Below are 12,145 nucleotides of genomic sequence, written 5' to 3' on the forward strand. Positions count from 1 at the left end.
GGTCGAAAATGACCCAAATAACGCGGCAAGCTTAACGAAGAACGTTCCTCAATTGCTTTTAACGAATGATATCATGCGTGAAACTTATGCATCGACAAGGAATTTCAAATTAAACGCATATCACTGACTTGTAACGTTTACTCCAATTTGCAACCGAACTTTCCAGTTGGCAACATGCAATTTGCGACGAACTCTGCGTTTAATATTATCCCATCCTTTATGTCCTTGGTATTCTGAATAATTTTAGCTTACACGAGATATCGGGGCTATAAAAACATATAAAAATTTTTATACAATTTTTTACAATTCTATGTAATCGTTTTATTCAAATCTATGTATTCTTTCGATCGAACACCTTTTAACGGAATACAAATAAAATTCATTATTGTCAAAGTTCAATGAAATTTTATCTGTAATATTATTAATTGCGGTCAAGTCGATGTTCTTATCAATGCTAATAATTTTTTTTAATTCAAGGCTTATTACGTTTATTTACGTTGTAACATAAATAAAGATTGGAAAACTTTAGATACATATAGTAAAAAGCTGTACATCATTATAATCTCATATACAAATATATGTTTGGAATAGAACAGATTAAGTAAATAAGCAATTAGTTAACTAAGGAGCGATAGTGAGACAGGTATGACAAGCACGGAAGAACGGATGAAAGGAATTGTAAGCCAAACTCACTTCTAGGTTGATGAGGTTGAAGTTAAATAAATAACGAGATAATAATATGTATATACATACTTATAATAATATCTCATAATAATAATCTCATAATAATAACTCAGGCGAAAATATTAATAATATAATTGCACTCCTCAAAGAAATCAAAATGTGTGCCCAACTACGAACAAACAAGTATATTTATTTATTTATTTGTTTGTAGTTGGGCATTAGATATATTGGATATATATATATATATATATATATATATATATATATATATATATATATATATATATATATATTTGTTTGTTTGTAGTTGGGCAATATATATATTGGATATATATATATTTGTTTGTTTGTAGTTGGGCACACATTTTGATTTCTTTGAAGAGTGGAGTTATATAATATTATTAATAATTTCACATGGGTTGATAATTTCATTGATATTGTTTCTAATACAACATTTTTTTCCAATTTCTTTTAAGTGGCCGCGATAGATAAGTAAGTGTCAGTCTGACGTGGCCAAGCATTACACGTGTAATAACCACTTTGGCCTATAATGTTAATAACATTATCCGAAAGAAATTTGCTTCTTCCAAACGAACGTTATTGAATGAAATTTTAACTTTATATTATAAAACACACATAGGTACACGTATTTAAAAAATTTCAAATCTTCGAAATGTAATTATGTAATGTCAAAGTAATGTACGTATAAATAAATACCGAATATTGATACATATTTAGTTTAACACGTAAGTCTGCTTTTGAATCTATTTCAGTTTTTAAGTACAGAATAGTTAATCACGATCAAACGTCGAATAATAGGAAAGTCAAGTACCTGGCACGTCGTGTCAAATTTTTCTGAATCTTGGTTGGGACAAAAAGAATAAGCAAATCGTTAATAATAGCTGGTGTCGGCTAGCTGTGCGAAACGGCGAAATGTCATAGAATTCAATGAGTTTAATTGGACACCGGCCACTATCGATCGTCGCTTTCGGCGTGTAGATTGGACCGGTTCGTCAAACCTTCGTACCATCGGTTCTTGCTGTCTCCGCAAATAAATTTAGTCACCCTCATATAGGGCGCGGGTATTAAATAAAAATGAAAGCAATTCGTTCGCATATCGATTCGCTTGTTCATCTTCGCTTTTACGTCGCTTGATTGTGCGCAATGAAAACGATTTCCATTTACACCAGTATTGCATTTCTTTTCCTTTGCTGAAACAAGTCCCCAACCTTCCATCTTTTCATCTTGTCTAGCTTTGTATTTGTTTCGTTAATTTTTACAGGTAAGAAATTATATTCTTGTGAATTCTACGGAGGCACAACATGATACATTATATTATTTCCTGCCTTTTACAGTGAAATATTTCAGACTTCGCTACGTCCTCAAACTCACATCATTGCCAAACTTGTACCATATTTGGTTTCGAAGCCAAATATGTATTTTTTCATTCCCTCAAAATATTGCTCGTTATAATACTACAATATCGAATGTATTAAAATATTGCTTGTCTTAATAATTATATCTTTGACTTCCTTAAAACTTCACCAATTTACGAGATATTTTTAAAATTTATTACATCTTTGGATATCTTCTAGAGTTTATCTTCATGTCCGATCATATAATGTTCTCCTGTTTAATATAGTGGCATAGTTTAGTATAGTGACATAGAAATCAGGGAAAAAATGTGTTTATTATGATTTTCTTCTATCCATCTTCGATCCATCTATCGCCCATAATTATATTTACATTATAAGCTCTCTATAAAATCTTTATATTATATATGAAACGAAGTCGATGCTTTGGAAGAAAAATATGAGGTAGAGACGTCTCCTTTTAGAATTCAACTCTATGACCTTTAGTAGCGATCAATACATGATCAGTTAAGAGCAAGAAGCAATATAATCCGAAGACCTTAACGGGATCTCGTAGTCTAGGTCGTTCTTTCTTCGCTGTATGTAAGTCTATACGCGTGTACTGTACACAGTATACATTTTCTACCTACTTGTCAGCTGCATGAAGCAGTTATAGATGTAACCCATAAATTCCACGAACCGTCCAAAGGTGATATGTCAGTCACCGATATACATCGGAATCTTTTAATTACATTTAACAGTCGGTAAAATATATTGACGCAATAAAATCTACATTTATATTGAGTTATATGTATTTGACATACATATAGCGCGATATTATATGATATAATTAATTACGATTTTTAATTATCCGTATCGACCTTCCGTATACGCAACAATTTTGGAACTGTATTCAATTATTTTAGGCTCCATATATCGTAGAATTTGATCACTCGTATTTCACGAATACACGCGCAACTATTCTGAAATTGGCATTTAACGTATTATTAAAGCATCGAATATTAACGTTTTGTTATAATATCATATTGTGTACTATTAACATTTTATTATGATATTTATTATAAAATCGTTGCCGAGATCCAACATTCGTATATTTTACACTCTTCATAACGTTTCGTGCTTCTCTGAGCTATATATAAGTTCATTTAAACGCGCCTTTTATGTGTTCAATACTCAAACTCGATACTCAAACGCATCTTATATTCATATCGCGTCTGCTTATGCTCAAAATTCCACATACATTGCTGAATATTTAGGACGCATTTGGACATACATACATTTGTCTCGCAGCAAATCCTCACATTCAAAGCAGCTACTGTCTCTTCTCAAGCACTTGTTATTCATAGCCATGGTTTGTGAAGTTCGTTCGCTTTTGGAGATCTGTTTACGGCGTTTTCAGACGCTTTCGTCGTTTGCTGTGTACGTAGAGCTTCATTAATCCTTCGGCGAAATTTCGTTGCTTTTGTCATAAACTTTTTTGAAATATTTAGATGTGTACTTTTTGCTCAAAGTTAATTTCAAAACTTTCATCTGTGTTTATACGTGGCAATGTTTGTGTTTGAAAATAAAATTCTGGTTACTCGCCTTTCCTTGTTTGCTCGCTTTGCTTTGCTTGTTATCCGGTTACAATGGTTTTGCTCCTTGAGAATCGAAATGAAATTCTGCCTGCAAATATCTCTGGTTTGTTTAGCACGTTTGAAGGAAATTTTGCGAGTTGGTGTAAAATATACAACATTTATATTTTAATAATCCTAATAACTTCATTTAAAAAAATAAGAAATGGCAATAGCATGAACGGTAATGCGCTAGGAAAAAGAGTCCCGTTAATTTTATACTTCAATTAAATGTTCCAACAACAATAAGATCGTTTTATACGCTGCTGCGTAGTTCACAATAATTTAAATCGCCATACACTGGAGATAAAAAAAGACTATTCAAAAACCGATGAACGACTACTTTTGTGTATCTCAGCGTCAGTATTATTTCTTAAAATTTTTCATTCCACGTATTCAGAGACCCATCAAGGATCCTTATAAAAGCTCGATTGAACTCGCTTTTGCAAATGTCGAACAAAAGGAACAGAAATGCGTAGAATATAAAAAATGGCTCTCCATTTTTTCAACGGACAGTGAAACAATGGTAATCCGTTTATCGATTAATCCGAATAAAAATTCATCCGAATTAAACATATAAAAAAGAGAGAAAGAGAGAGAACGTGAAAGAAGTCAATAACAAATATTATCAAAAGACAAACCAAGGTTAATCACGAAAAAAAGAAATCAATTGAAATCTGTGTTGCTAAGACGGAGCAAAAGGAAACATTTCATAAAGTCTCATAAAACACTTACAATACAAACGTGAAACTTCTCTACGGCAAGTTTACAAATACTTTTGTGAGCCCTTGAGGGCTATGATAAGAGGACGACTAAAACGCGTGGTTTTCATCGGTACAAGGTATTCAAACGTTTCAGCATAGTAAGTACATCGCGCTAGAGTACAAGGTTAAGAGGAAAACACGAGGCCGTTTACGAGAGCCACGTAAAAACACGGTGGAAGCCCATTATTGTCAAACGTTATGTAGCATTGGAGCAGCCGTTACGAGAGGAGAAACGAGGCGGCGAGCGTGAAATTTCGTTATTAATTGGTTGGCTTCGAATATTATGTTTTGCGTATTGCGTGTTTCCTGCTACGCGTTTCAACGTCCACTGTGAGCGCCGCGGCGTTTATGGTCTCGCTTGTCGTGCCACTCGCTTATTAAAATCCTACGCTTGAGCTGATAGCGTCGTTTGACGCGTCCCGCCGCGTCGTTGTATCACGCGCTCGTCGCCGCATAAATACGAAAATGTGCACGCCGCTGCACGCGTGTACACGAGTTTCCGAAAGGTATATCTCGTGCGCGCTCTTCCCTCCTCTCACCTGGTTGGCTTTTTCGAAATTCGCGCACGCAGCGATAGCAATATGTCATCGTGCTAGTTGCGCGGTTCCTTCCGGCTGGCGCGATCTGTCCATGACTCGAGCGCGACATATTTTTGGCGTGGTCATTTTTAACGATTTCTGCGCGAATTGACATTCGTAGCCTGTGTGTTTTAATACTCGACGACTTCCTAATGGCGTTGGCCGATGCCTGTCGGACACGCGTTGTTTCAGATGCGACTTTTAGCAGAAATGCCGCAACAACGGCTCGCTGGTTATTTATTTCGACGTCCATTATCGGAATCCAAACGCTTTTCCCGTGGATGATATTTATGACGGTACTTTCGTCGATGAAACGTGCGCTCGCCGTTGACACGGCCGTCGGAAACGCGCAATGATTCTCTCAGAATGAACACATCGAGTTCCGAATTTTGTGCGGGAGTAATATCCGCAATTCGACGATGTTTTTCTGCAGTGCATAAGCTGCGTCTCAGAGCCATAAGGCGCCGCGAGTAATTAGAAACTGAACGCCGTTTTTAGACTTTTCGTAAGATCAGAACAAAGATCGACAAAATATTTTATATAATCTCATGTTATGATACGATAAACAAAAGTTTTCTTCTTTCGAAGTGTGGAAATTACATTTTCTCTTAAAATTGAAGGGCGTTTATAGAAAACACTGTACGTGCCAAAATTGACACATTTTGGTTTTCTATTTGAAAATGTTATTATATACGTATCAATGAAAATATTAATTAATTAATATTAATTAATTTAAAATAATATAAAATGTAGTACCTTTAACTTAAATTTTACTTTTTAATAATTTAAGTGCAATCTCCCTTTATAAATATTATTCTAAATGTTATTAATAATGCTAGAAGAGTAAACACTGTAAGTGCCAAAATTAACAAATTTCGGTTTTCTATTTGAAAATGTTATTATATACGTATCAATGAAAATACTGTAGTATTCAATTTAAGATAGTAATATTAATTTAAAGTAATATAAAATGTAGTACCTTTAACTTAAATTTTACTTTTTAATAATTTAAGTGCAATCTCCCTTTATAAATATTATTCTAAATGTTATTAATAATGCTAGAAGAGTAAACACTGTAAGTGCCAAAATTAACAAATTTCGGTTTTCTATTTGAAAATGTTATTATATACATAACAATGAAAATACTGTAGTATTCAATTTAAGATAGTAATATTAATTTAAAATAATATAAAATGTAGTACCTTTAACTTAAATTTTACTTTTTAATAATTTAAGTGCAATCTCCCTTTATAAATATTATTCTAAATATTATTAATAATGCTAGAAGAGAAAACACTGTAAGTGCCAAAATTGACAAATTTCGGTTTTCTATTTGAAAATGTTATTATATACATAACAATGAAAATACTGTAGTATTCAATTTAAGATAGTAATATTAATTTAAAATAATATAAAATGCAGTACCTTTAACTTAAATTTTACTTCTTAATAATTTAAGTGCAATCTCCCTTTATAAATATTATTCTAAATATTATTAATAATGCTAGAAGATGGTGTGGCAACATTGTCTCTATAGAAAAAGATATAACTGACAATAAACATTAGTTAATTACTTTCTGGCTTTCGCCTATCCCACCTATCCAAACGAGTCGAGTTTTGTTTACAACTGAAAAATAACGTATATATGTTTTTCTAGAGGTATGTTTATCCTTTTTTGGAATTTGTAAGACTACTTCTCCTCTTGACAAACTTAATTATTACAGTGTTTTCTACAAACACTGTTTAGTTGTGCCTTTGGCTGTGAAAAAAACAAAAATAAACTCAACGTTGATCCTGTTACGTTTTCATTCAATGTTTATCGAATTTTTCTGGTCATGGTAATAATTCTATTGTGAAATCTTGAAAGCACTTTTTTGTAGTGGCGGCTGTACGAATGGAAGCTTTGTCTCGTTAAAATAAATTGTCCCTTTGTCTTCTATTCCGATTATGATAGACAATAGTTCTTCATGTAACATATCCTGATATTCCATAGCGTTCAATTTACATTTTGTAAAAACAATTTCAATCAACATATCCAGGCATGATCAATGGAACTATTGGAAATATCTAAGATCTCGGAAATAAGAGAATAAAATAGAAAATGTGTTTGAATCCATAATTATTCTCAGCACTGCCTATGGATCGAAGTATGCCATGTTCGAAGCAATACTGAGAAAAAATGTTTTCTCAGAAAAGGATAGATTACAGTGACAGACACAAATATTCATACACTTGATTCGTCGTTGAAAGAAAAGAAGAAACATCTCCTATATTGTTAAATGCACTCAGATATACATAATATGTAAATAATTGTATAGCATACACATTTACAGCAATTAATACACACAAACAGACGTCGAATGATTCGGGAACTTATAGTGAGACAACGTTCGCGCAATGGCAACATTTTATCCAGACAAAAGATATTAATGGTAGAAATATTCTGACTAAAGAAAGCATAACGGAATATTATTTTACTATACGAAAATTCAATTCAGAATAATAATATAAAAAGAACTTTCAACGATAGCTTACTAATTTATTCTGAATAAGTTTATTCGATTTTGCATATTTCTAATCATATTTCGTCGTGATCTACTTTACACCTCGTACCTATAGCAGAGATTGAACATTTTAAAACGGACAGCAATTTATCGAGACAAAAGATATTAATGGCAGAAAATATTCTGACTAAAAAGAAAACAGTATATAATCAGCATAACGGAATATTTATTTTATTATACGAAAATTCAATTCGGAATAATAATATAAAACGAACTTTCAACGATAGCTTACTAATTTATTTTGAATATTCATATATTCTAATATATTGCATATTTCTAATCAGATTTCGTCGTGATCTACTTTACACCGCGTACCTATAGCAGAGGTTGAACATTTTAAAACGAATGTGCAGTTACGAGACGCGATGTAGTTTGATGAGAGAGGTCACTTTGTAATTCGTATATATCATGCAGTTAACTGGAAAATGATCTCGTGTTGAGAACGCTTTTTCTCAGCTTATATCCTGGTCGATATATGTACGTATACCTTCTTACTGCCTTATTGCCTACCGATTCGATAATTAATGAGTCTTTTTATTCCATTCATTGAGTGAGAATACTGCGGCTTGTTAAATGCAGCGAACGGCTTCTGTAAATCTCTTGTGTGCAATTGACCGTATTAGAAGGTGGCAAACAAATAGACGAACTTCGTTGCTGTTTGCGTTTAACGGCTAACGCAATTATTCATGTTGTAAATTACTGTAGAGCAATGCAGGATGTTGAGAAAATAGGAGACTAAAACTTTAACAGCTTGCAGTGCACGGTAAGCATACAATGAAGATTTAGAAATCTAATCCGATTATAAATTCTTCTAAATATAACTTCTTAAAAAATACAGATAAAATATCTGAAAGATAGTTCACAAGACAATAACATGCACGAATCGTGAATGTCTATTAGGATTATTCCACGAATTAGTATCTTCTATTTATTTATCGTTATTACAAAATAAATATCTTTTTTAAATTCTATATATTATTTCTATATATTAATTAAGCACTTCGCGTTTCTTTTTGGCGACCATTATAAGTCGTTAAAATCCAAAACCCTCACTTTTCAACGTTTAGAATGTAATCACTCGAATTGCACGTGATAAAGCACGACTGTATAATCTGCGTTAAAATCAGCGTAATTGTTTTGGATATCCAGTAAACTACCGCTCGAAGCAAAACATATCCGTTTACATTGACATGTAAATGTAATATTTGGCGTTACAGACTACAGGGTGATGAATCATTAGTGAGATAATAGATCAAAATCATCGTTTATGCAATAATTTTTGCACACATTGATCTGTACAATTTGGAACACGTATCTTGACGTTCCCCAAATTTTACTAGCAATTCTTTGAATTTGTTCAATTTATTCGTATATATCATAATTCCAAATTAAAAAAAAAAATATGTTTAAAAATTTCATTTCGTGCATACTACATTATTCTAGAATCTTTATTTATTAGTTTATTTAAAATTGATTAAACAGGTGTTGGTTAAACAGGAAATAATGGTTGATTAACGTGAACTAAATACAACAACGTACTATAATTATCACAACCGTTCGCGGAGCGACGCGATCACGAGGAAACGCGTCAGCGAGAGGCGTAAATTCTCGCTACGATTTTGATAGTCGACGACGCGAACCAGTCGTTCCCCTGTTTCGATTAGGATAACAGAGGTAATTCAAATGATTGTAACGCTGAATTAACAGAGTTAATATAAGCTTCTATTTTTAACAATATTTAAAATTATAATTCGACTCGACTTTATAATATTTCCCGATGTATTCGTTTGATTAAGCGATCTCGATTTTATTCCTCTCACCTTCTCGATGCATTCGGTTTGAATCCTCATTTGCCACTGACTGCCCTTCGATTTTGTCCTTTGTCTTCTCTTGGAAACGACCCCCACCACGCTCGGGTCTCGCAACCGTTCGCGTTTATGATCACGTATGCCACTTTTTTTTGTGTAGGTAGAATAACGGACCGAAGGCGAATCGATGTTTTTTAGAATTCGCTGCTTGACGACAGCTATGCGCTTATCGCTACGTTGTGTATACTCGCCGGTCATGTAAGACGATCTGTCTACGAAACCGTAGTACCAAGGGAGACGGTTAGGAACACGGCCTATGGTAATCCTCGGAGCGTAACAATAATTAAGATAACTAAATAGTTAATTTGCAACTCTCGTCACCACGGTTCCAACGCTTTCTCTCACGCGGGCCACACTCTCTCAACAACACTAGCAACACTATCTCGACAACGCAATTCGCACTCTCTGACTTCTCGATTCACACTCTCTGACTTCTCAACTAATATTGACTGTTAATTCGTCTTTGTCCCTTAGCATCCCTTTGTCGTTTGTCTTAGCCCCACCACGCACGTGTTTCGCAACCGTTCGTGGCCAGAGTCACGTAGACTTTCTTCCGCGCAACTGTTCGATTGAAGGACCGACGATACATTGATGGGCCTGTCGACACTTAGGCTTTCGCGATATTGTTTATGGTTCGCCCGATATTTCTTAAGCCTCTCGTGCGATACTACGTTATAAAATATAATAGTTATTTTTAGAGAAAGAAACGAGATTTTCGGTGAAAGGAAATAAAGTGTAATTTTAAATTAAAACGCGTAATACTAAATAGAGGTCATTTGTATCGCAGATCATATTCAGCAATTATTTACGGTCTAATGAATTCATACTGTGCTGCGATCTTACAGTATAGAACAGAATTTTCTCTCTTTTTGTAAAGTAAAAAAAAGTACAAAAACAATTAGATTTAAAATATAGAACGCTATCTGACACGTATAAAATATCGACTTTTATATTTTACATATTCTAGATGATATGGAATTAACAATAGACAATCAGATAATAGCGAGGCATTTTGCATCGTACGTTAATTAATCATTAGACAAATTATTTATAGGGGAAATGTTATGAAGCATTGTTACCTACGTCATAGCTTTTGTATAGAAATAATATGACAAAGGTTAATATTATCTGTAATGAGAAATCATTGTACATTGGGTAAAAAAATACAATGTTTCACTGGAAACTATTACTACATACACAGTATAGTCTGTGATTAATGCCAGTAATCGAATTCGTCCTTCATTTATTTATTATTATTGCATTGTAATATAATCTGCTATCGATACTAATATCAATTAACGATTCTGTTTATGTTCGCGCCGTAATAGATATATCTACGAAAATCTAATTAATCTAATTTCTAAAATTTAATTAATCTCATTATTGTAAAACGGTATTTTAGACGTTTAATATTTTTATTTAATTCCTAATTGATTTTGTAAATAAAATACATGTTATAAATTTAGTTGCGTTTCACATAAAATCTATCTTATAATCTATTTATCATACGAATCAAAATCTATCATATAATTTCTTCAACTATGATAGTTATAATGAAACACTATTTTGACCAATTTTCAGCCAAAATCTGTAATCCTATTTTATGCTATGATCGTCTTAATAAGAGTTTCATTAACTCTTTCGAAATCGAATCATTTTTCATCTGTAAGAAAAATTGTCTTTTATTAATTACAGAAAATAGGAACATTTTATCGGATGCTTTTCTTAAGAAACGGATTTCTTTCATATGTTAAATATTGTATCAAGAAGTATATATTGAACATTTCAGATATTTACGTATAGTATGTGTAAGCATATAGACTTTACGCATTTTTACATCTTTAAATTTCGCATAAATGCATAATTTAATCCTAAGCACTATCGCCATATCTGCTAATCTCGTACAAAATTTGCTTATTAATCCAACGACTGATCAATTGGAATTTTTTATTCATAAAAAATTGTGGATTCGATACACGTAGCGGAAACTTATTGAAACCATTTGCACTTGAGCAACACGGTATTGCATGCCACGGCATGAGACAGAAAGCATTGTTCTCACTATCGCTGCAGCACATCGAAAATTGTTTGACATTAGCTAACGGAAATATCGATTCATTCGACCAATAATAGCACTTAATGATGCATCAACTTTTCACTCTCTCCTTTCTGTTAAATATGGTCGATCCACTCGTGAAAATCGTACAGTTTAAAAAGGAAACAAACGCCTGGGTGAAGTGCGCGTTTAGAATCGCTTTGAAGTGTATAGCTCTCGGTAAAATGTGTAAATTTGCTGGAAATTGAAACGCACATGAAGTACCTAAATCGCATAAAAGAAGCGCATTTTCATTGGTCACACATCGGTTCGACGATTCCACAAATAATTGGATACTTTAGGTTGATAATGAGCCCGCATTTGGCAATGTTGCCAGAGAATGGAAAACGAAAAACAATATCATTACGTCGAATTGATTGTCTCATTTCCCAGTTGCGAATCCCCATTAATAATGTATGGCTAATGATGAAGCAAAAGTATCAAGGAATTCGCGTATTTCGAAATTGAAAGCGTTAATTCATTATGTATATTCGAGAGATAAGATTGTTATCTGCAACATACACCGAAATATGGTAAAATGTTTTCAAACCGATAATCAATAATCCAGAGCATTATCAATTATTAAGGGAGCGTTCTAGTTTGGAA

At 33.1% G+C, this 12,145-nt stretch overlaps 1 protein-coding gene across 2 annotated transcripts in view; it reads right to left on the reverse strand.

Annotated features, from left to right (window-relative positions):
* The window catches only part of LOC126866583 (cadherin-87A), a 533,242-nt gene that overhangs the window by 185,654 nt on the left and 335,443 nt on the right, over positions 1–12,145 (reverse strand). Inside the window, exon 1 of one of the 2 annotated variants that reach the window (XM_050620361.1) lies at positions 9,397–9,483. The exons of the other annotated variant lie outside the window; for it this stretch is intronic. Within the exon in view, the coding sequence (XP_050476318.1) occupies positions 9,397–9,409 (13 nt within the window). The 5' untranslated portion in view covers positions 9,410–9,483. Of the gene's footprint in view, positions 1–9,396; positions 9,484–12,145 lie in introns of those variants that run through there. 2 annotated transcript variants of the gene reach the window in all.

Source organism: Bombus huntii, chromosome 6 (assembly GCF_024542735.1).
Source record: "Bombus huntii isolate Logan2020A chromosome 6, iyBomHunt1.1, whole genome shotgun sequence".
In the NCBI taxonomy this organism is placed as follows: domain Eukaryota; kingdom Metazoa; phylum Arthropoda; class Insecta; order Hymenoptera; family Apidae; genus Bombus; species Bombus huntii.